The sequence below is a fragment of the Chlorocebus sabaeus genome, chromosome 10 (assembly GCF_047675955.1).
Source record: "Chlorocebus sabaeus isolate Y175 chromosome 10, mChlSab1.0.hap1, whole genome shotgun sequence".
NCBI lineage: Eukaryota > Metazoa > Chordata > Mammalia > Primates > Cercopithecidae > Chlorocebus > Chlorocebus sabaeus.
The window spans coordinates 74,825,490-74,852,125 of record NC_132913.1 but is presented as its reverse complement, the minus strand read 5'-3'; the positions used below and the strand labels follow the sequence as shown (position 1 = coordinate 74,852,125).

Below are 26,636 nucleotides of genomic sequence, written 5' to 3'. Positions count from 1 at the left end.
GTTTCTACTTCTTCTGTCTTTGGGGGCGGAAGTTGGGCATAAGACAATATGAGGAGTGATCTCCTCCCTTAGGAGAAGGGTGTTATTTGTACTTGCCATTTTGAGAGCACACCAAGAGGGGAGGGCAGGGGTTTTTATTTTTAACACGAGGGGCTTTTACTGTTGTGTCTTTTTTTTACTGACTGAGTTGGACTGTATAATCTAAGCTAATCTTGATTGGCTAATTTGAATAGAGCAAGGATGTGGGTTACAGTGGTAGAACAAGTAGTTTCAGTGGGAAGAATAGTTGTAGAGTGCATAACTAAGGGAACAGAACAGACGTAAGTTATAAATTAGGACTAGTGGAAAGGGTTGTTTATAGCACAGTTAACTAAAGAAACTGGAGAAACAAAGAACAGGAAGAACAGGGAACTAAAACTTTTTGAAGAGGAATTTATCATTTCTGACATGTGTCTAGTCTCTGTTAGCTGGAGTTGGACTGTACAATCGCAACCGAATTTGATTGGCTAACTTGAAAGGGGCAGGGGTGTGATTACACTGGTGGACAACGGGAGGGGTAATTTACAGAGTGACTAGCAGATGTGAGCTCTGTAGATAAGGAATGATGGGAAAGTTGTTTACTGAAACTAAAACAGGGAGGCATAAAGGATAAGGAATGTAGTTTGGCTTTGGGAATATGGAACAAAGAGCAAGGATGCTAAACAAGGCAAACTTTTAAAGAGGAATTCTTTTTATATCTGACAACTAAGATCAAAGCAGAACTGAAGGACATAGAAACAGGAAAAACCCTTCAAAAATAAATGAATGTAGAAGCTTGTTATTTGAAAAGATCAGCAAATAGCTGGATTGCTAGTCAGACTAATGAAGAAGAAAAAAGAGAAAAAGCAAATAGACACAATAAAAAATGATAAAGGGGATATCACCACTGATCCCACAGAAACACAGACTACCATCAGAGAATACTATAGACACCTCTACATAAAGAAACTAGAAAATTTAGAAGAAATGGATAAATTCCTGGACACATACACCCTCTCAAATCTAAACCAGGAAGAAGTCAAATCCCTGAATAGACCAATAACAAGTTCTGAAATGGAGACAGTAACTAATAGCCTATCAACCAAAAAAAGCCCAGGATCAGACAGATTCACTGCCAAATTCTACCAGAGGTACAAAGAGGAGATGGTACCACTCCTTCTGAAACTATTCCAAACAATAGAAAAAGAGGGAATCCTCTCTAACTCATTTTATGAGGCCAGCATCATCCTGATACCAAAACCTGGCAGAGACACAACAACAACAAAAAGAACATTTCAGGCCAATATCCCTGAGGAACATTGATGTGAAAATCCTCAATAAAATACTGGTAAACCAAATCCAGCACTACATCAAAAAGCTTATCCACCACGATCTAGTCGGCTTCATCCCTGGAATACAAGGCTCGTACAACATACACAAATCAATAAACATAATCTATCACATAAACAGAACCAATGACAAAAACCACATGAGTATCTCAATAGATGCAGAAAAGGCCCTCGATAAAATTCAACGCCTCTTCATGCTAAAAATTCTCAATAAACTAGATATTGATGGAATGTATCTCAAAATAACAATAGCTATTTATGACAAACTCACAGTCAATATCATACCGAATGGGCAAAAGCTGGAAGCATTCCCTCTGAAAGCCAGTACAAGACAAAGATGCCCTCTCTCACCACTCCTACTCAACATAGTATTGGAAGTTCTGGCGGGGGCAATCAGGCAAGAGAAAGTAATAAAGTTTATTCAAATAGGAAGAGAGGAAGTCAAATTGTCTCTGTTTGCAGATGACATGATTTTATATTTAGAAAACACCATCGTCTCATCCCCAAATCTCCTTAAGCTGATAAGCAACTTCAGCAAAATCTCAGGATACAAAATCAATGTGCAAAAGTCACAAGCATTCCTATACACCAATAATAGACAAACAGAGAGCCAAATCATGAGTGAACTCCCATTCACAATTGCTACAAAGAGAATAAAATACCTAGGAATACAACTCACAAGGTATGTGAGGGACCTCTTCAAGGAGATCTACCAACCATTGCTCAAGGAAATAAGAGAGGACACAAGCAAATGGAAAAACATTTCATCCTCATGGATAAGAAGAATCAATATTGAAAAATGGCCATATTGCCCAATTTATAGATTTAATGCTATCCCCATTAAGCTACCATTGACTTTCTTCACAAAATTAGAAAAAACAAACTACTTTAAACTTCATATGGAACCAAAAAACAGCCCATATAGCCAAGACAATCCTAAGCAAAAAGAACAAAGCTGGAGGCATCACGCTACCTGACTTCAAACTATACTATGAGCCTACAGTAACCAAAAGAGCATGGTACTGGTACCAAAACAGATATGTAGACCAATGGAACAGAACAGAGGCCTCAGAAATAACAGCATACATCTACAATCATCTTATCTTTGACAAACCTGACAAATATAAGCAGTGGGGAAATGATTTCCTATTTAATAAATGGTGTTGGGGAAACTGGCTAGCCATATGCAGAAAACAGAAACTGGACCTCTTCCTTACACCTTATACAAAAATTAACTCAAGAGGGATTAAAGACTTAAACATAAGACCTAAAACCATAAAAACCCTAGAAGAAAACCCAGGCAATACCATTCGGGACATAGGTGTGGGCAAAGACTTCATGACTAAATCACCAAAAGCAATGGCAACAAAAGCCAAAATTGACAAATGGGATCTAATTAAACTAAAGAGCTTCTGCAGAGCAAAAGAAACTGTCATCAGAGTGTACAGGCAACCTACAGAATGGGAGAAAATTTTTGCAATCTATCCATCTGACAGAAGGCTAATATCTAGAATCTACAAAGAACTTAAACAAATTTATAAGAAAAAAACAACCCCATCAAAAAGTGGATGAAGGATATGAACAGGCACTTCTCAAAAGAAGACATTTATGCAGCCAACAAAGATGAAAAAAAGCCCATCATCACTGGTCAGTTAGAATGATCATTAAAAAGTCAGGAAACAACAGATGCTGGAGAAACTCTTTTATACTACTGTTGGGAGTGTAAATTAGTTCAATCATTGTGGAAGACAGTGTGGCGATTCCTCAAGGATCTAGAACCAGAAATACCATTTGACCCAGTACAAATCATTCTATGATAAAGACGCTTGCACACATATGATTGTTGTGACACTATTCACAATAACAAAGACTTGGAACCAACCCAAATGCCTATCAATGATAGAATGTATAAAGAAAATGTGGCACATATACACCATGGAATACTATGCAGCCATAAAAAAGGATGTGTTCATGTCCTTTGCAGAGACAGGGATGAAGCTGGAAGCCATCATTCTCAGCAAACTAACATAGGAACAGAAAACCAAACACCGCATGTTCTCACTCATAAGTGAAAGTTGAGCAATGAGAACACATGGACACAGGGAAGGGAACATCACATACCAGGGTCTGTCAGGGTGTGGGGCGTTAGGGAAGGGATAGCATTAGGAGAAATACCTAATGTAGATGATGGATTGATGGGTGTAGCAAATCAACATGGCACGTGTATATCTATGTAACAAACTTGCATGTTCTGCACATACATCCCAGAACTTAAAGTATAAAAAATAAATAAATAAACACCATGGAAAGGTAGGGTTAGAAAGTAACTTCATAGTGGAGAAACCTAACAATCATTACCCTAGTCAGGTGTTTAAGATCAATATCATCAGTCATAAATTATGTTGGTAGTATGTATCCTTGTCATAATGTGACAAAAATGGCACTTTAACTCTGTTATCTTCTTTCCCAAACCCCATAACCCTGGTCTAATTATGAGTAAAAACATCAGATAAATTCTAAAAAGGGGATACCCTGCAAAATACCTGACCAGTATTACTGAAAACTGTCAAGATCATCAAAAATAAGAAAAATCTGAGAAACTGTCACAGCCAAGGGGAACCTAAGGAGAGATGACAACTGGAGCAATTTGGTATTCTGGATGGGTTGCTAGAACAGAAAAATGCTAGGGAAAAACTAAGGATATTTGATTAACATATGGACTTTAGTTAGTAACAATGTATCAATTTTGGTATATTAATGATAAGTGTGCCATACTAATGTAACATGTTAACAGGGAAACGAGGTGTGAGGTGTATGAGAAGTCTCTGTACACTCTTCTCAATTTTTGTTTTTTGTAAATCTAAAACTATTTTAAATAATAGAGTCAATTTTTTTTAAAGGAGATGTTTCTATTAGAAAGACAAGATTATGGACTTATCAAGCAGATCTTTACAGTAAATTCTCTGCTGGTCTATGGGGGGAGGAGATCCACAAATGGTGTTTTATAAACCTCTGTTTTCCAATTTCAAGAAAGTTGGATTTTTCCAAAAGGAAAAAGTCTGTGCATGGTATATAGAAGTTGGTGCATGGATTCATCCCTACATTAAATCTGTTATCACTCAGAACCAGACAGAATTTTTGAGTAAAAATTTAGGTATTTGATTCCTCTTGCAATTGTTGTACTTTATTTGCCTTTTGCTTATTTTTCTCTTTGTTTTTAATTACATACCTACTATTTAGCTATGGCTTGCTGTGGTATATTGTCGTAGTTTTATCTGTCCAACATGCTTCCCTTCTGAAAGAAACAATTTCCTCCTTCTGGGAGTTACACTTGTCCCTTTTCCACCACCCAAACCATTAGGTTCCATTAATATTTGCATAGCTATTACATTTTGTTATTCCTGACTCCAGACTGGTTTTGGGTCCCCCAAATCTATGATGGTCTCCCACAATTCCCAACTCAAATGAATTGGTCCAAAATGTGGTCCTTGTTTCATGCTGAAACAATCAGAGCTAGTCTCAAGCTGTTTAAGCCTGGAACATAAAGACAAGTAGTCACACTATTTTGATTGAAAAACTTTTAAGGTTTAAAAACTAGGACAGCCCATTGTTCATGCATCACGCTATGCAGAGAAGATTGGCTCACACTGAGAGAAAATAAAGCTATTTAAGAAGTGTGGCCACAATGAGAGATACCTGGTGGTGCTCAGTTCACCAGCTCTAGCTGTTTCTGAGAACCAATGCAAGCCTGCCCTTGTCGTCTCAGATTGTTCCACATATTCTAGAATAAACAAACTGATGACCCAAATTTGTCAGAGTTGGTTTCTAATCCTAGCACCCAAGGAAAGTCTAAAATACTAAGTTTAGGCAGTATCTCAGGCCGCCATTTTTTAAGAGAGGAACTTGCTGAATTTAGATCCCTGGCTCTCAGGGACCTCAGCAGGCCGCCAACCTCAGCCTGCTTCCTGAACTGTGCGATGCAGAGCATATTCTGTATTTTATACTCAAAGTATAGCAGGATTGTATATTTCAAAGAATCAAATGGAAAAAATGAATCTGAAATATATGTGTTCAAAAATGTGATAAGGATTAGAGGTTTAGTTTAAAGCTTCTTCAAAAATCATGTATCTATATCAATATGTATATATATTTGTGAATTCAAATTGTTTATGGTATGATTTACAAGATATATGATATCTCTACTGACTAAAAATCAAATGTATGTTAACACTCGCAAAGTGTTGTAAGAAAAAAAGGTTATATATCTCACTAGTGATTTTTAATGAAACTTAAAGCATAATGACATTTATTACTTCATTATTATATGACTACCCACAATGATGTATATTGCAGCTATGATCTGCCACAAACAAAAGCAGATAATTTTCTAGATTGTTTTTGATGAAGTATCTGTCCCTGCATTTGTGAATGTTTGCTGATAAGATCTCGCTTTCCTTCCTGACTGGAATGGCACCGGTGGCTGAAAAAAGGAAGGAAGCAAGTGTTTCCTTCTTTTATTTTCCTGTGTTGCATGATCATTACACTTTTCCTTCCACCTTTAAATCCAAAGAACTCGTCTTTAAAAAAATAGAGGTGATTCCTTCCTTCCTTCCTTCCTTCCTTCCTTCCTTCCTTCCTTCCTTCCTTCCTTCCTTCCTTCCTTTCTTCCTTCCTTCCTTCCCTCCTTCCTTCCTCTCTCTTTCTTTCCTTTCTTCTTTGCTTTCTTTCTTTCTTTCTTTCTTTCTTTCTTTCTTTCTTTCTTTCTTTCTTTCTTTCTTTCTTTCTTTCTTTCTTTCTTTCTTTCTGTCTGTCTTTCTGTCTGTCTTTCTTTTTTGCTTTTTTGGCTATAGGTCTTTAAACAATGTTGAAACAGATAAAGTCTCACTCTCCTATTGAAATCTGTTTCCCTTAGAGTGTAAAGTGATGGCTTGTCACTTAGAATCACTTTTCTGTGAAACTCTTTTGAATCAGATAACGCCCTAAACTGGGGAATAATGAACTGGGAAAAAGGACTAACTCGAATGTCAGACACTTCTTTTGTCTGCTATTTTGGCTGTCTGCTGTCTCATAGAAAACCTGGTTAGGAAATTGATGTAAATAATGTATTTTTTAAAGGAAACAAAGATGAAAATTCTGAAAATGTGTTTCCTTTTTAAAAGAAGAACTAGAGCAGAGGTAAAGATAAGCCAGGAATTAAAAGTTGCATTAAAGAAGTAATAGAAAAATGCCTAAATAATTATTGGTTCCGACTGAGAAAGAAGTGCTGTGTGAAAGATGTGGAAAGTAAGATTGCACATGGAAATGGACTTTCATATATACTTCGCCATACTGATCAGCATTTACCCGTGTCTCTCAATGACTGTCCTTTTTATTTATATTTTCAAAGTTGAAATATGACTTGTTTGCTTGAATATTAATAAATATATGCACTGAATGTGTTTGCCGATAATTCTGAATACTACATATATATTTTAAGTATGACTCATTGAATATGCACAGAGAAATGTATGTGTATACACATAAAATGTCATAGGCATATGAAGTATGAATACGATGTTTACTGGTCTGTAAATGAGTCCATATGAACACTTTATTTATTTGATATGTATGGGTTCTGCATTTCAGAGATAATTTACACAATGAAGAAAGTACATGCAATTTGGGTTTCCATATGCCTGCTGCTTAATCTTGCCCCTGCTCTTCTTAATGCTGATTCTGAGGAAGATGAAGAATACACAATTATCACAGGTAAAATATTAGAAGCATTTATCTTTTTAAGCTAGTTAAAGCTCTCAATTTTAATCTAAAAAATCTACCATATTTTTCCATTGTAGAGGGAAATTAGTTTTTATTGAAGTGATATTTTTCTTTGGAAATTTATTATACCTAGTGCGTATGCGTGTGTGTGTGTGTGTGTGTGTGTGTGTGTGTGTGTGTGTGTTAAACAGTCCAAAACCAAGTAACTTTAGCTGAAAGACTTCTCTCTTTTTTTCAGCACACAATATTAAACACTGGAGTAGCTCTGGGCTATTGCAAGGAGCAAAATGTTGTAAAAACAACTCCCTATGACATTTGATGCTACCCTTTGGCTAGGAAAAGTGTGAGGAGGAAAGGGAACTTCAGACATCTGAGTGTTCAGCTATTCTCTTTCTTCCCCATATTTCCAAAATAAAAACTTCCCAGTCAAGACTAATATAAAAATCTAGTCAACCAGGACACCAAAGGATCTAGTAATATAAGTTAGATGTAATCCCATAAAATTCTGTGTCTAAAAATGAGAATATTCAAAATAAAAAAATAGAGCATGGAGAAGACTGTATGGTGATGGTTACTGTGGATATATACCTTTATTAAAGTAACATTTTGTGGTAAATTAGTAACTGTTGACAGAAATCTCAAGCATTGGTATTAATGAGAGAATATTAAACAAAATGATAGCTTATTTTTGTATAGTGGTTTAAGATGTAAAAAAGATTTCCATAAATGTATTCTTATTTGATACCTCTAATAGCTCTTTAAAATGACCGGGTTCAGTGTACCTTAATAAAGTGTGAATAAAGACATCTTCTGGGCCTGAAACTGAGGAAGGTGCTAGAGAAACAGGTATGGCTGAGATGAGGTGCTCAAGAATCTCGCTGCTTCCTAGGGGAGTCTGAACGGTGGACAGTTTATTTCCGTATAATGTAGTAAACAAAGTGACAGAAGCATGGAGAGTGCTGCTGTTGACGGGAAAAGGAAGGAGTTTCATTCAGGCTTGGTTTTCTGAGGGCTCTGCAAAGGGAATTCATGTTATAAAAATTTCCTAGAGGCCGGACGCGGTGACTCACGCCTGTAACCCGGTACTTTACGAGGCCGAGGTGGACGGATCACGAGGTCAGGAGATCGAGACCATCCTGGAGAACACGGTGAAACCTCGTCTCTACTGAAAATACAAAAAAATTAGCCAGGCGTGGTGGCGGGCACCTGTGGTCCCAGCTGCTGGGGAGGCTGAGGCAGGAGAATGGCGTGAACCCGGAGGAGGCGGAGCTTGTAGTGAGCCGAGATCGCGCCACTGCACTCCAGCCTGGGCGACAGAGCAAGACTCCGTCTCAAAAAAAAAAAAAGAAAAATTCCTAGAGATGAAACATTACTTAGTAAAAACCCTCATGTGCCTTTTTGAAAATAGGAATTTAGACATTATGAGTTTCAATTCCTCATTCAGCTTTTTCCTCAAAAGTTGGTGGGTTAAAAATCGAACATTCCGGAGGTTACAGAAACAAGGAAGGTGGAGGATAAAATAAGTCCTAACAGGGAAAAAAACAGGCAATCTCACTTGTGGGAAGTGAGAAGCAAATCGATCCAAGTGTTCCCTGTATTGTCCCAGTCCAATTCTCCTCAACTGGACTGAGAAAATGAATATTGGATAACCAGGAAGTTCCTGAAATTGTTGCGGCTGCTGCCATAGTCAATCAATAATCCAGAATTAAGTCATCAGTAATTAAGCCAGAATTTAAAATTACTATAAGGTAGCTTCCAAACCTAGGTGGATAACAAATAATTTTGATATTTAAGCTAGACTTAAAGACCTCTTCACCAGCTAGTTGCAGTTTTATCTAGTTTTGTTTTGTTTTTGTTTAAAATAAATTTTTAAAATAACCCAATCTCACATCTAAAAAATTCTATTTTGGAGATACAATTTATCCCATGATGCTAAGGTCATAACATCATTTTATAGAAGTATATTATTTAATTGAAATAAGGTACTCATCATTAATAGAAAAATGCATCAAATTTTATTGCTTCTCTCACAAGTAAATAGTAGGTGATTTTTTATCAGTCCAATCAACAGGGAGGATAATCTATAATTAACTTCTAGATAAGACAAAAATGATAACAAAAATAGTGGTGATAAGCTTTTTAAAACAATTCCATTGGGCGAGAAGAGAGAAAATTAAGAGTGAACATTTAGTGAAAGGCAAGTATCTTTTCTAGGATTTAGAATCAGACAGACCTGAGTTTGCAGGTGCAGTTTGCCACCTAGTACCTTTGTGAGACTGAATAAGTTATTTAAACTTTCTGACTCCCAGTGTCCTAAGCTGTAAATGAGTAATTTAAATAACTGATTTCCTATCGTTTTTATGTAAAAAGTAAAAAAGCGTCTGGCACATTTTCTGACACGGAGAAGGTAAAGTGTACATGTTTGTTCTTGCCTGCCAGAAAAAAAAAAAAAAAAAAAAAAAAAGTCAAATTCTTTAATTAGAGGCAAGCAGCATGTAGATTCTTAGATGGTAAGTTACCTGAAAGCCCTAGATTCGCAAACAAGTTCCAAGAGGATGAGTATTCTTACAGTCAAGGGCATGACATCTTTTCAGGCAGCAAATACTATAGTAAGCCCTCTATCCAACATCCCAGGACGTGGGGCAGGGGGCGGGGAGGGGAAGGCAACCTTTAGACTACGAGACATAAAATTCACGACATCGAATGCGAATGATTTCATGTAAACCATAATTCTATTTATATGGCTGGATCAGATTAAATTCCTTTTACATTGCCCTGTGTGTGTTTTGCTTTCTCATGACTGCTGGAAGTTAATGATTACCTCTGTGAATATTTCCCTCAAGTCTCAATTTCAAGTCTCAGGAAAGTTATCGCTGACCCCTTCAGGCTAATTTAGGTATCCTACTGTTCACTCGCACAACACCCAGGACTTTCTGAATATTTGCGTAAGTCCTTAGTGTCTTTGTGCTCCATGAACGAGGGGCTGCTGTCATGTAATTTACTGTCATATCTGTAGTGACAGTACAATGCCTGACACATGGCCAATACACAATTATTCACATTCAGAAGGGTTTTTTCAAAATAAGAAATGAAGATCAAGGCAGATTTCCATCCCTTTTGGGTGGAGTGGCATGGCACTGTGGGTCACACAGCACACCTGGCCATTGCTTGAATCCAGGGATGCTGTGCTTAGGTGTGGGCTGCAAGATCACTGCACAAAGAATATTCTAACACAGGATTTCTATAAGAAATACATTAAAGTGTGAATAAAGACAAATAATCACCAAGTAATTAACAAAATATAATTCATAAAAGTTAATATTTAGTGTTACTTCTAGAAAATTTCTATAAAATTATCACCTACTTCTATTATTGAAACCATTTTTAGTTTCATAAAGGTGAATGTTTGAAAATAAAGGTTGTTAATTGAGTGGAAATTATATAATTAAAACTGTATGCTTGATCCAAATGCTAGTTTAGGAATCTCAGTCACATATGTGTGACAATATCGTGCAGTTATTAAGAATGTGTGAGATAGCTGTTGTAAAACCATATGAGGATCAATTTTAAACCCGTCATTTATGGTGTGAATTTCAGTCATTTACTTAATTTCTGCAATGATATTTTATAATTTATAAAATGACGATAATAATGCCTAACTCAGTAGGTGGTTATGATCATTCAAGGGTACAATTACAAAAACGTCAAGAGTATTGTGATTACTCAGTGAGCAACATTAGCTATTATTGCTAGGTACTACTACGACTAGTTTATCAGCTTTTGCCTTTGTGGTGCACTGCCACCACCTGCTGGCGAAATTACTAAATAGCAGATTGAACTTAGGGTGACTGTATTTTTAATGCAGAAAATGGAAAAAAGATTTAGCTTGATGATAAACCCTATCAAATATACTAAGAATAAAAAGTAGAGAAATCACCAAATAGTATCTGATAAAAATTATTGATTTATAAAAAAATGACTTCTGAATGTACATGGCAACTCAGGTATTAGGTAAAGTTCCCTGTGTTTTGCAGATACAGATTTTTATTCAAGTTTTCTATCTGAAACACTGCCTCAATAACAAAGTTCTAAAGTAATGTTAACTTGAGACTGAATAACATCACATTATATGAGAATTTCTACAGCAATTCGAGATAATGGTATACAGCTGTAAAATTTAAAATGCCAGAATTTTTTATTCCTGCTTTGTTAATTAAAATTATGTGAATTCTGGGGTCCAATATTTGAAGAACCAATCGGTCACTTTTTTATTGGTTTCAAAACAAACATGTCTAGAGTTCAGAAACTCATGATACGAAATTCGATGATACTTGTTGTGGGCCTGCTGTAAGTCAGATGCACCACTTAGGGTCTTCACACCAACTTTTCCGGTTTCTCATAACAACTCAAAATGTCAGCTCGGCATTCTAAAATCCTTAAGTAAAGACAAACAAATATAAACTGTATTTACAATTATTCATAAATGTACCACTCAGAAAAAAACATTCAATGATTTTTAAATTTAAACTGACAATTATAACTTCAGTGATAGAGAAAATATGTTTTAACAAGTCATTTTGGTTGACACATTTTTCTATTTTTAGGAAGTATTTTTAACAATCCTCAATTATATTTATGTTATGAATTTCTATTTAAAAAGTACTTGTGTATCTAATATAAGAAAAATGGAGAAATTTACTCATATTTATAGGTACCAGAAACTTTCTATATGCCTGAGAGACCTTCTAAAGCAAATTATCATATTTTAGATAAATTCATCAACATAAAATGTTAGATAAAGGATTTGAAAAAAAAAAGAAATGACATTTAAACTTTTCAATGTTCACCAATATTTCTTAACTCACTTTGATAAAATTATTTATATATAGACTATAGATATTTATTGGATTTAGTGACACTGTTATTGGTTTAAAATTATTTTCAAAATCATGTCGGTAAACACAAACATTACATTTCGTCAATTGAAAATAACTTCAGAGAAATTTGAAGACACACAAATACATATGTGCATAAAACTCAACTTTAGTTAAAGGTTTGATCAACATTCTTACTTGCTAATTAGCTATTTTATGACTGTGTTTGGTGCTGAAACTACCCCTCTTTCATAATAGTTATCTGTCATATATTATTCTAACTTAACAAATTCTGGACCTGAAAAACACACTCTTCTATCAGTTCTGTCAGCTCAATTTATTTCAATTGAAAAAAAAAATCAATTAACTTACCAAATAGATCAAAGTAATGAGATGATATTATGTAAATTTAGCTAGAATTTTTAAAAATTGAAAGCAGTGTTAGTAGTTGAGATAAAATTTACATGTTCAAAAATAATTAGTGTCACGTGAATCAAACAGCATGAAAATGCCAACTTGCGTATAGAAAACTGTATTTTTAACCCTTCCAAGATTGTAAATACTACCTACAATTTTATGACTCATATAAAAAATTAACAATATCATTTCAATCATTTTGTTACAAAGAGTTTTATCATTACTAAAATAAAACTAATACTTGCTATGAATTCAAAACTGATGATTAGAATAATAATATATTATGGGTGGAATGCGAGTAATAAAATTATCTAATTTAACTTTTATTATATGCATACTTTCTCTTTCAAAAAATTCACATTTTGAAATTACAGGAAATTTAAAACAGATTTCTTTTGAGACAATCATACTCCAAAAACTTATCCTGTATTTTATGCCTTAAAAATATTTTATGTGAAAATATTAAAGTCTCATCCATTCATTTTTTTGTTGTTGTTCAAAGTAAACTATTTTAGAATGCATTAAAACACTTTTTTTCAAGATATTTATACTCATCTGTTTAATTTAATATAATATTGCTGCCCCCTAGAGGAAAAATTGGTTTAGGTCATTTATTGGTTTCAATATTCCCCATAAGAGATTAATAATCAATTGCCAAAGACATAGAAAATACATAGACTCAATAGGCAGAAAATATTCAAGAAGTATTATATGGCATTTTGTCATTATTCTTTTGGTTGCACCACCCACAATTTTCAGTGTCTATCTTTACTGGTAAACAAATAGAACTTATTTAATATTAGGCTCCTATTAATTTTATTGGACTTAAAAAAAGTAAAATGTTTAAAAAATCTAGTTGAGTTTCCTCTATTTGTATGCCCATTTCCAGGATAGAAAATTCTGTTATGAAAATTAGTAGCTAAGTATTTAAAGAAAAAATATATAATTTGAAGTCAAAAGAATTGCCTCATTCTATTTAAAACATAGCATTATTTACATTATTTCAGCATTATTAAAACCCAAGGATGGTATGGTAAGTTAAAAAGCACCATGAAGTATATTTTTCATAACATCAAACACATACATTTTCATAATTAGGGAATGATTTAATATAGTGTTATATACGTGTGTGTGTGTGTGTGTGTGTGTATCTATATATGTGAATGTGAATATGCTGTTGCTTTTAAAGAGTTGTTTTATGTGTAAAAAGTGACACAAGTGTAGGTTAAGGAGAGAAATTCAAAGAACTGTCCACTAGCTGAGTTAAAAGAAGAGGTCTATTGGGGGCACATCCACTCGAATGAAGTTGCCTTACAACTACTACTCAATTCCCTCCCAGTTCGGTTGGTATGATTTAAGCAATACCTCTCTAACAAGAGTCTAGAAGTTGTGTCTCATTTGGTGAATTTATTAACTTTATCTACAATTTTGGTAACTTTCTTATCAGCATGTTTTATTGCACTTTTCCTTAAAATCAGGATATATTAAAAAGGAAATAAAGAATATTATTATAGTGTTGATGGAGATTACATATTATATCTTTTATTTTTACCTTATAGATACTGAGTTGCCACCACTGAAAATCATGCATTCATTTTGTGCATTCAAGCCAGATGATGGCCCATGTAAAGCAATCATGAAGAGATTTTTCTTCAATATTTTCACTCGACAGTGTGAAGAATTTATATATGGGGGATGTGGAGGAAATCAGAATCGATTTGAAAGTATGGAAGAGTGCAAAAAAGTGTGTACAAGAGGTAGGTTTCTGGGAACCCTTATTACTCAAGACCCTTTAGGGCTATTGAGTCTAATTATGGATTTGATAATTTAGGGAGAAAAGTAATTTCATGCTATTTTAATATTTCCAGGGAATCTTTTATTTCCACATTTTTAGACTTTCAGGGAAGTCTAAAAACATTTAAGGAAAATGATAATTCTGAATTGTTCCGTGAAATACCCATATTTATAGGTACCAGAAACTATCCATATGCCTCAGAGACATTTTAAAACAAATTATCAAATTTTAGATAAGGTCAGCTTGCACATTCAACTATCATTTTTCATTTTTTCATATCAGTGAATTACCAAATATATGAGGCCTCATTTATTGTCTTATACTCTTCTCCATAATAAAGACAGAAGAAAAAATCCTCAACTCATGTTCACAGAATTGTGACGTATTTTTGAAATAAAGTGGGTGTAATTCAGTCTCCCAGACTTGTAATCTCAGTTGGCAGAAGAAAAACTGTTAGTCACATTGACTTAGTCTTTCCTTTGTTAACACAATGGTCTCATCTCTATCTTCTCTCAAGATGATGAATCTGGAAACTGAAGCTCTATGGCTCTTATTAGAAAATGCTAAGCTGCATAAAATAGTACAACTATATATGAAATTTAAGGTTTTTTTTTAATTATTGGAACCTTGAAATACTACGGGAAATAAAAATAGAATACCATAAAAAAGAAAAATCATCCCTGATGACCCTTGTGGACTTTACTAAACCCAATGTTTTATATTAATATTACTAAGTTACAAATTTCAAAAGGATATCATATTATAACTTTTATTCTACATTAATCCTACTAAAATTTAACTTTTTTTGCAAATTTTGCTAATTATCTTATTGTATGTGATTTTGTATCGTCTCACTAAGATAAATTACAAATAATTACTGACAAAAATTTTGAATTTTTTTAAAATCTCAGGTTATTCTTCCAAATTGTAAGTTACTCAAGGGATAGAATAAGCTGAGTTGCTTTTATTTCCCTAGTTTCTAGCACAATATTCTACCATAGCATGTTCAGAGAGCCGGATGGACAGTTGAGGTGATACAGAAATGATATTTCTGGTTAGTAATACTAGATGTCTTGTTTTTTGCAAATCAGGCAGCTCTGCATTCGCACTCTGTTACTGCTTTCTAAATACCTTTTACTAAACAGCCTTGGCATCATGGTGCTCTTGGCCTGTGAGAATACCTCATTGTGGTGAAAAGAGTGAACTTCTTTCCTCTGTGACTCTGTAAGATGTTTTTTTGTATGCTCCAGAGCTAAAAGAAGAGAATAGATGTGAATATATTTCCTTAACCTCACAGCACTGATTTCTGTTTCCTCTCCATAGACACCCTAGGAATGTTACTAACACAGTTTAGGCAGCTCAGTGGTCCTCAGTGGTGCCTTTGGTTTTTGTGATTGCTTGGTCTTTTTCCATTCATCACAGATTTCTATACCCCATTTTCTTCCATACATATTGGGCCAAGTATCCTTTTGTGTTGAGTTGAGAATCATTCTTAGTTGTCAGTACCTTGGCTAGAAGCCTGGTTGCCTCATTCTTTTTAATCCCCACTCTTCCATTTAGCAGGCAATGTATTTTCATCATCTGGCCTCTTCTTTGAAATATATACCTGTTCTTTTTATATATGTGTATAGTTCAACTCTTACAGTTTATCACTGTGCAAAAGTTACTCTTTTCTTTAAAGGTTAGTCAATGTAATCATTTTGCTCACCAGTGATAGCCTTGCTTATCATCATTTAAAATATAATTTCTGGCTAGCATGTAAATGTAACTCTCTTACCCCATCTCCTCATTATCTATCAAAAGTCACTTGAGGCTGGGTGCAGTGGCTCACACCTGTAATCCAAGCACTCTGGGAGGCCGAGGCGGGTGGATTACCTAAGGTCAGGAGTTTTAGACCAGCCTGACCAATATGGTGAAACTCCATCTCTACTAAAAATACAAACATTGGCTGGGCATGGTTGCATGTGCCTGTAGTCCCAGCTACTCAGGAGGCTGAGACAGGAGAATTGTTTGAAACCAGGAGGTGGATGCTGCAGTGAGCTGAGATTGTGCCACTGCACTCCAGCTGTGCAACAAAGAAAGACTCTATGAAAAAAAAGTCACTTGCCATTATAGTATGAATGTCTGACTGTTTTATACAGCAGACTACTGATAAGGATATAGCTGGTATATAGAAAAAATATGGCTAGACTTTTAAAAACGCACCTAGGAAGATAATTTAATCTGCAGCCATGATGGACAAATAGAACAAGACTTTCTCTCCCAACATAAAGAACTATAAAACTGGACAAAATGTAAAAAACTACTGTTTGCAAACATTGAACAAAAGGCAGTGTAGGATTGTGACCTCTGGGAGAAGGTAAATACGTATGATGAGCCCTGCAATCTCCCCTGCTTCCTGTGTGAAGGCATTCAAAACCGCCATTATAGGAAGGAAACCCAAGTACAGCATGGTGGTCTCTCTGAAGAGAGGAGATGGCTATTAGAGATTAGAAAGTGGAAGTGGTTGTGGTTTTCTAACAATGTGTGTTATATGGTTTCGCTCTGTATCCCTACCCAAATATCATCTTGTAGCTCCCATAATTCCCATGTGTTGTGAGACAGACTGCTGGGAAATGATTGAATCATGGGGGACAGGGCGGGGGGCAGGTGGTCTTTCCCATGCTATTCTCATGGTACTGAATGGGCCTCACATGATCTTATGGTTTTAACAAACAGGAGTCTCTGCGTAAGCTCTCTCTTTGTCTGCCGCTATCTGTGTAAGATGTGACTTGCTCACAGTAAGTTGGTACCAGTAGAACGGGGTGTTGCTGAAAAGATACCTGAAAATGTGGAAGTGACTTTGGAACTGGGTAACAGGCAGAGGTTGGAACAGTTTGCAGGGCTCAGAAGAAGACAGGAAAATGTGGGAAAGATCCGAACTTCCGAGAGACTTATTGAAAGGCTTTGACAAAAACGCTGAGAGTGATATGAATGATAAGGTTCAGCCTGAGGTGGTCTCAGATAGAGATGAGGAACTTGTTGGGAACTGGAGCAAAGCTGACTCTCACGTTTTAGCAAGGAGACTGGCAGCATTTTGCCCCTGCCCTAGAGATTTGTGGAACGTTGAACTTGAAGAAACGATGTAGAGTATTTGACAGAAGAAATTTCTAAGCACCAAAACATTCAAGAGGGGACTTGGGTGCTGTTAAAGGCATTCAGTTTCAAAAAGGAAACAGAAAATAAAAGTGTGGGAAATTTGCAGCTTGACAATGCAAGTGAAAAGGAAATTACATTCTCGAAATGTCCCTGTCTGACAGCTTTGAAGAGAGTAGTGGTTCTCCCAGCACACAGTTTGAGATCTGAGAACGAACAGACTGCCTCCTCAAGTGGGTCCCTCACCGACGAGTAGCCTAACTGGGAGGCACCCCCCAGTAGGGGCAGACTCACACCTCACACGGCCAGGTACCTCTCTGAGATGAAGCTTCCAGAGGAATGATCAGGCGGCAAATTTGCTCTTCAGCAATATTCGCTGTTCTGCAGCCTCTGCTGCTGATACCCAGGCAAACAGGGTCTGGAGTGGACCTCCAGCAAACTCCAACAGACCTGCAGCTGAGGGTCCTGACTGTTAGAAGGAAAAATAAAAAACAGAAAGGAGATCCACACCAAAACCCCATCTGTAGGTCACCAACATCAAAGACCAAAGGTAGATAAAACCACAAACATGGGGAAAAAAGCAGAGCAGAAAAGTTGAAAATTCTAAAAACAGGAACACCTCTCCCCCTCCAAAGGAATGCAGTTCCTTGCAAGCAATGGAAAAAAGCTGGATGGAGAATGACTTTGACAAGTTGAGAGAAGAAGGCTTCAGATGATCAAACATCTCCGAGCTAAAGAAGGAAGTTCGAACCCATCGCAAAGAAGCTAAAAACCTTGAAAAAAGATTACACAAATGGCTCGCTAGAATAACAATTGTAGAGAAGTCCTTAAATGACCTGATGGAGCTGAAAACCATGGCACGAGAACTACATGACAAATGCACAAGCTTCAGTAACCGATTCGATCATCTGGAAGAAAGGGTATCAGTGATTGAAGATCAAATGAATGAAATGAAGCGAGAAGAGAAGTTTAGAGAAAAAAGAGTAAAAGGAAACAAAGAAAGCCTCCAAGAGATATGGGACTATGTGAAAAGACCAACTCTATGTCTGATTGGTGTACCTGAAAGTGACAGGGAGAATGGAACCAAGTTGGAAAACACTCTGCAGGATATTATCCAGGAGAACTTCCCCAACCTAGCAGGGAGGCCAACATTCCAATTCAGGAAATACAGAGAACACCACAAAGATACTCCGCAAGAAGAGCAACTCCGACACACATAATTGTCAGATTCACCAAAGTTGAAATGAAGGAAAAAATGTTAAGGGCAGCCAGAGAGAAAGGTTGGGTTACCCACAAAGGGAAGCCCAACAGACTAACAGCGAATCTCTCAGCAGAAACTCTACAAGCCAGAAAAGAGTGGGGGCAATATTCGACATTCTTAAAGAAAAGAATTTTCAACCCAGAATTTCATATCCAGCCAAACTAAGATTCATAAGTGAAGGAGAAATAAAATCCTTTACAGATAAGCAAATGCTTAGAGATTTTGTCACCACCAGGCCTGCCCTACAAGAGCTCCTGAAGAAAGCCCAAAACATGGAAAGGAACAACCAGTACCAGCCACTGCAAAAACATGCTAAATTGTGAAGACCATTGATGCTAGGAAGAAACTGCATGAACTAATGAGCAAAATAACGAGCTAACATCATAATGACAGGATCAAATTCACCCATAACAATATTAACCTTAAATGTAAATGGGCTAAATGCTCCAACTAAAAGACACAGACTGGCAAATTGGATAAAGAGTCAAGACCCATCAGTGTGCTGTATTCAGGAGACCCATCACACATACAGAGACACACATAGGCTCAAAATAAAGGGATGGAGGAAGATCTATCAATCAAATGGAAAACAAAAAAAGGCAGGGGTTGCAATCCTAGTCTCTGATAAAACAGACTTTAAACCAACAAAGATCAAAAGAGACAAAGAAGGCCATTAATAATGGTAAAGGGATCAATTCAACAAGAAGAGCTAACTATCCTGAATATATATGCACCCAATACAGGAGCACCCAGATTCATAAAGCAAGTACCGAGAGACCCAAAAAAGAGACTTAGACTCCCAGACAATAATAATGGGAGACTTTAACACCCCACTGTCAACATTAGACAGATCAATGAGACAGAAGGTTAAAAAGGATATCCAGGAATTGAACTCAGCTCTCCACCAAGTGGACCTAATAGACATCTACAGAACTCTCCACCCCAAATCAACAGAATATGCATTCTTCTCAGCACCACATAGCACTTATTCCAAAATTGACCACATAGTTGGAAGTAAAGCACTCCTCAGCAAATGTAAAAGAACAGAAATTATAACAAACTATCTCTCATATCACAGTACAATCAAACTAGAACTCAGGATTAAGAAACTCACTCAAAACCACACAACTACATGGAAACTGAACAACCTGCTCCTAAATGACTACTGGGTACATAACTAAATTAAGGCAGAAATAAAGATGTTCTTCGAAACCAATGAGAACAAAGACACAACATCCCAGAATCTCTGGGACACATTTAAAGCAGTGTGTGGAGGGAAATTTATAGCACTAAATGCCAACAAGAGAAAGCAGGAAAGATCTAAAATTGACACCCTATTATCACAATTAAAATAAATAGAGAAGCAAGAGCAAACACATTCAAAAGCTAGCAGGAGGCAAGAAATAACTAAGATCAGAGCAGAACTGAAGGAGATAGAGACACAAAAAACCTTGCAAAAAATCAATGAATCCATGAGCTGGTTTTTTGAAAAGATCAACAAAATTGATAGACTGTTAGCAAGACTAATAAAGAAAAAAAGAGAGAAGAAAATAGATGCAATACAAAATGATAAAGGGGACATCACCACTGATCCCACAGAAATACAAACTACCGTCAGAGAATACTATAGACACCCCTACGCAAACAAACTAGAAAATCTAGAAGAAATGGATAAATTCCGGGACACTTACACCCACCCAAGACCAAACCAGGAAGAAGTTGAATCCCTGTATAGACCAATAACAGACTTTGAAATTGAGGCAATAATTAAGAGCCTACCAACCAAAAAAAGTACAAGACCAGACAAATTCACAGCCGAATTCTACCAGAGGTACCAGGAGGAGATGGTACCATTCCTCCTGAAACTATTCCAATCAATAGAAAAAGAGGGAATCCTCCCTAACTCATTTTATGAGGCCAGCATCATCCTGATACCAAAGCCTGGCAGAGACACAACAAAAAAAGATAATTTTAGACCAATATCCCTGATGAACATTGATGCAAAAATCCTCAATAAAATCCTGGCAAACCAGATCCAGCAGCACATCAAAAAGCTTACCCACTGTGATCAAGTGGGCTTCATCCCTGGGATGCAAGGCTGGTTCAACATATACAAATCAATAAACGTAATCCAGCATATAAACAGAACCAAAGACAAAAACCACATGATTATCTCAATAGATGCAGAAAAGCCTTTGACAAAATTCAACAGACCTTCATGCTAAAAACTCAATAAATTAGGTATTGATGGGACATGTTTCAAAATAATAAGAGCTATTTATGACAAACCCACAGCCAATAACGTACTGAATGGGCAAAAACTGGAAGGATTCCCTTTGAAAACTGCCACAAGAAAGGGATGCCCACTCTCACCACTTCTATTCACCACAATGTTGGAAGTTCTGGCCAGGACAATCAGGCAAGAGAAAGAAATAAAGGGTATTCAATTAGGAAAAGAGGAAGTCAAATTGTCCCTGTTTGCAGATGACATGATTGTATATCTGGAAAACCCCATCATCTCAGCCCCAAATCTCCTTAAGCTGATAAGCAATTTCAGCAAAGTCTCAGGATACAAAATCAATGTGCAAAAATCACAAGCATTCTTATACACCAGTAACAGATAAACAGAGAGCCAAATCACGAGTGAACTCCCATTCACAGTTGCTTCAAAGAAAATAAAATACCTAGGAATCCAACTTAAAGGGATGTGAAGGACCTCCTCAAGGAGAACTACAAATCACAGATCAACGAAATAAAAAAGAACACAAACAAATGGAAGATCTGTCCATGCTCATGGATAGGAAGAATCAATATTGGGAAAATGGTCATACTGCACAACGTAATTTATAGATTCAATGCCATCCCCATCAAGCTACTAATGGCTTTCTTCACAGAATTGGAAAAAACTACTTTAAAGTTCATATGGAACCAAAAAAGAGCCCACATTGCCAAGACAATCCTAAGCCAAAAGAACAAAGCTGGAGGCAACATGCTATCTGATTTCAAACTTACTACAAGGCTACAGTAACCAAAACAGCATGGTACCGGTACCAAAACAGAGATATAGACCAATGGAACAGAACAGAGTCCTCAGAAACAATACCACACATCTACAACCATCTGATCTTTGACAAACCTGACAAAAACAAGAAATGGGGAAAGGATTCCCTATTTAATAAATGGTGCTGGGAAAACTGGCTAGCCATATGTAGGAAGCTGAAACTGGATCTCTTCCTTATACCTTATACAAAAATTAATTCAAGAGGGATTGAAGACTTAAATGCTAGACCTAAAACCATAAAAACCCTAGAAGAAAACCTAGGCAATACCATTGGGACACAGGCATGGGCACGGACTTCATGTCTAAAACACCAAAAGCAATGGCAACAAAAGCCAAAATAGACAAATGGGATCTAATTAAACCAAAGAGCTTCTGCACAGCAAAAGAAATAACCATCAGAGTGAACAGGCAACCTACAGAATGGGAGAAACTTTTTGCAATCTACTCATCTGACAAAGGGCTAATATCCAGAATCTACAAAGAACTCAAACAAATTTACAAGGAAAAAAAACAAACAACCCCATCAAAAAGTGCACGAAGGATATGAACAAACACTTCTCAAAAGAAGACATTTATACAGCCAACAGGCACATGAAAAAATGCTTATCATCACTGGCCATCAGAGAAATGCAAATCAAATCCACAATGAGATACCATCTCACACCAGTTAGAATGGCGATCATTAAAAAGTCAGGAAACAACAGGTGCTGGAGAGGATGTGGAGAAACAGGAACACTTTTACACTGTTGGTGGGACTGTAAACTAGTTCAACCATTATGGAAGACAGTGTGGCGATTCCTCAAGGATCTAGAACTAGAAATACCATTTGACCCAGTCATCCCATTACTGGGTATAAACCCAAAGGATTATAAATCATGCTGCCATAAAGACACATGCACATGTATATTTATTGCAGCACTATTCACAATAGCAAAGACTTGGAACCAACCCAAATGTCCATCAGTGATAGACTGGATTAAGAAAATGTGGCACATATACACCATGGAATACTATGCAGCCATAAAAAGGGATGAGTTCATGTACTTTGTAGGGACATGGGTGAAGTTGGAAGCCATCATTCTCAGCAAACTCTCACAAGGACAAAAAAACAAACACCGCATGCTCTCACTCATAGGTGGGAATTGAACAATAAGAACACTTAGACACAGGTTGGGGAACAACACACACCGGAGCCTGTCATGGGGTGGGGGGAGTGGGGAGGGATAGCATTAGGAGATATACCTAATGTAAATGATGAGTTAATGGGTGCAGCACACCAATATGGCACATATATACATATGCAACAAACCAGCATGTTGTGCACACGTACCCTAGAACTTAAAGTATAATAAAATAAATAAATAAATAAACAAACAAGATAGAAAAAGAAAAAAAAGGAAAAACAAAATTATATTCTCTGAGGAAAAATTCAAGCTAGCTGCAGAAATTTGGATAAGTAACAAGGACCTGAACGTTAATCACCAGGACAATGGGAAAAATGTCTCTAGGGCATGTGAGACCTTTGTGCCAGCTCTTCCCATCACAGGCCTGGAGGCTTATGAGGAAAAAGTGGTTTCCTGGACCGGGGCCCAGGGTCCTTGTGCTGTGTGCAGTCTAGCGACTTGGTGCCCTGTGTCTCAGCCACTCCAGCTGTGATTGAAAGGGGCCAATGTAGAGCTAGGGCCAGAGCTTCAGAGGGTGCAGGCCTCAAGCTTTGGCGACTTCCACATGGAATTGAGCCTGAGAGTGTGAAGAAGTCAAGAATTGAGGTTTGGGAACCTACATCTAGATTTCAGAAGATGTATGGAAATGCCTGGATGCCCAGATAGAAGTTTGTTGCTTAGGTGGGGCTCTCATGGACAGCCTCTGCTAGAGCACTGCAGAAGAGAAATGTGGAGTCAGACCCCCTACACAGATTCCCTACTGGGGCACTGCCTAGTGGAGCTGTGAGAAGAAAGTGACTGTCCTCTAGGCCACAGAATGGTAGATCCATTGACAGCTTACACGATGCACCTGCACATTTCAAAACTGATCATGCCTTCCCAATAGTCCCCCAAATTCTTAACTAATTTCAGCATTAACTCAGAAGTCCACAGTCCAATGTCTCATCTGATACAAGGCAAGTGCCTTCTGCCTATGAGCTTGTAAAATCAAAAGCAAGTTAGTTATTTCCTAGATACAATGGGGGCACAGGCATTGGGTAAAACACAGCTGTTCCAAATGGGACAAACTGGCCAAAACAAAGAGTCTACAGGCCCCATGCAAGTCCAAAATCCAGCGGGGCAGTCCAATCTTAAAGCTCCAAAATGACCTCCTTTGACTCCATGTCTCCCATCCAGGTCATGCTGATGCAAGAGGTGAGCTCCCATGGTCTTGGGCAGCTCTGCCTCTGTGGCTTTGCAGGGTACAGCCTCCCTCCTGGCTGTCATTTATTTACAGTCAACTGTTCTTTGACAAAGTCAACAAAAACACACAGTGATGAATGGGCACTCTATTCAATAAATGGTGTTGGGAAATTGGATGGCCATATGCAGAAGAATAAAACTGGAACAATGTCTCTTGCCTTATGCAAAAATTAACTCAAAATGGATTGATGACTAAAATGGAAGACCTGAAACTATAGTAATTCTAGAGGAAAATCTGGGAAAAACTCTCCTACATATTGACCTAGGCAAAGAATTTATGACTAAATCCTCAAAAGCAAATGCAGGAGAAACCAAAATTGACAAATGAGAGTTAAACTTGACCACAAGTAACTTAAATTAAAAATATTCTGCACAGACAAAGAAATATCAGAGTGAACAGATAACCTAAGGAATGAGAAAAATATTTGCAAACTGTGTATTGAACAAAAGACTAATATCTGAAATCTACAAGTAACTCAAACAATTCAACAAGAAAATAACAAACCATTGAAAAAATAGACAAAGAGCACAAAAAGATATTTTTCAACAGAAGCATTTACACAGCCAACAAACATACGAATAAAGGCTGAAAATCACTAATCATCAGACAAATGCAAATTAAAACCACAATGAGATACCATATTACACCAGTCAGAATGGCTATTAGTAAAAGGCAAAAAATAACAGATGTTGAAGATTAGGAGAAAAGGGAATGCTTATACATTGTTGCTGGAAATGTAAATTAGTATAACCTCTATGGAAAACAGTATAGAGATTTCCCAAAGACCCAAAAAATAGAACTACCTTTTGTTCCAGCAATCCCACTACTGGATATCTACCCAAAAACAAATAAATCATTATATCAAAAAGATAACTGTACTTGTATGTTTAGCACAGCATTATTTACAATAGCAAAGATATAAAATCAACATAAGTGTCTATTAGCAGATTATTGGGTATAGAAAATGTGATATTTATATATATATACATATACCCCATGGAATACTACTCAGCCCTTAAAAATAAAATCACGTCTTTTATAGCAGCATGGATGGAATTGGAGGCTATTACCTTAAGTGAAATAACTAGAAACAGAAATTCAAATACCACGTGTTCTAATTTATAAGTGGGGAGTAAATAGTGTGTACATGTGGGCATAGTAGAATAATAGGCAAATAGACAATGGACACTCAGAAAAATAGGAGGATGAAAGTGGACTAGGGAATGAGAAACTATCTAATGGGTACAATGGATACTATTTGGGTTACGGTTACACTAAAATCCACATCACCACTATGCAATATAACCATGTAACAAAATTGTACTTCTATCCCCTAAATCTATGAAAATAAAAAAGAAAGAAATTTTTAAAAAGAAAAAATAAAGAACCGAAAGAGAAAAAAAAAAGTGCCAATCAGTAATCTACTTCTTAAAATAAGTGCTTTTCAAATCAACATGATCTGGGGAAATTTATTCCTGGTAGAGCAGCAGTACAATTAGTATTAAAGGATTTAGAATTAAAGCACACAGGAAGGAAGGAGAAAAATATGAGATTATTGTTGTAAAGTTCTGCGGTTTCTACAGGTGACAATGGCATATATTACTTGACACTAGACTATAATGGATTAGTACATTCTAATCTTTAAGGCAACCATTAAAAACATGAAACAAGCAGAAATAACAAATAGGTCCATAATGAAGATGAAATTATTATTAAAATACCCAATTACAGGAATTCTAAAGACGACATGAACAGAGGGAAACAGAAACAAAGAAGAAATGAGAAACAGAAATCAAATAGTGATATTTGTATTCAACTCTAACGACAATTAGATTAAATTAAAATTTAATGGTCCAATCACTCCAGCTAACAGGTAAATATTATCACACTGTATGCAAAAATAAATCAAGAACTAACTAACTGCATGTTGTCTATAGGAAAGGCCCTTTAAAAATAAAGACAGAGTGATTAAAAGTGGAAGGATGGAAAAAGATATAATATGTAAGCACTAATCATAAGAATGATTAGTAAAAGTAGACTACAGAATAAGATATACTACTAGGTAGAAAGAAAGGTATTTATAATAGGGTCCATTAATAAAAAAGACACAACAATCCTTAATGTCTATGCACATGGTCCTAAGTATAAAACTTCAAAATTTTTAAAGAAAAAATTGACAGAAGTGAGAGTGTACAATTCCTCAGTTCAGTTTACATACTCCAAGACACCTTTTTTTCAGTAATTGACCAAAAAAGTAAACAACAATCACTAAGGATATAAAAGAATTGAACAACACTCTCTACCAACTTCACACAAGTGGTATTTGTCTAACACTCTCCTTGCACACCCAGATGAACATATCATTATTTACATCTGGCACACTTTTGAATGGATTTAGAAGCAAAAATCAGTAAGTCAGTTTGAGGTATACATATCATATGCCAATGTGTGTCAACCAAATGCAAATTTTGGGATGTTTTTGTTGTCAATCTTACGTCTTAATATTCATAATGAAATATTAAAACAAATTCATATAAGTTGAAATTCAAAAGAGTACTAGAAT

The 26,636-nt window shown here is 36.3% G+C and overlaps 1 protein-coding gene across 4 annotated transcripts in view; it reads left to right on the top strand.

Moving 5' to 3' along the window:
• The window catches only part of TFPI (tissue factor pathway inhibitor), a 100,719-nt gene that overhangs the window by 47,896 nt on the left and 26,187 nt on the right, over nucleotides 1-26,636 (top strand). For all 4 annotated transcript variants that reach the window (XM_073019866.1, XM_073019865.1, XM_007965581.3 and 1 more), the window contains 2 exons: nucleotides 6,993-7,115; nucleotides 13,975-14,172. In XM_073019866.1, the coding sequence (XP_072875967.1) occupies nucleotides 7,007-7,115; nucleotides 13,975-14,172 (307 nt within the window). In that variant the 5' untranslated portion in view covers nucleotides 6,993-7,006. The remainder of the gene's footprint in view (nucleotides 1-6,992; nucleotides 7,116-13,974; nucleotides 14,173-26,636) is intronic.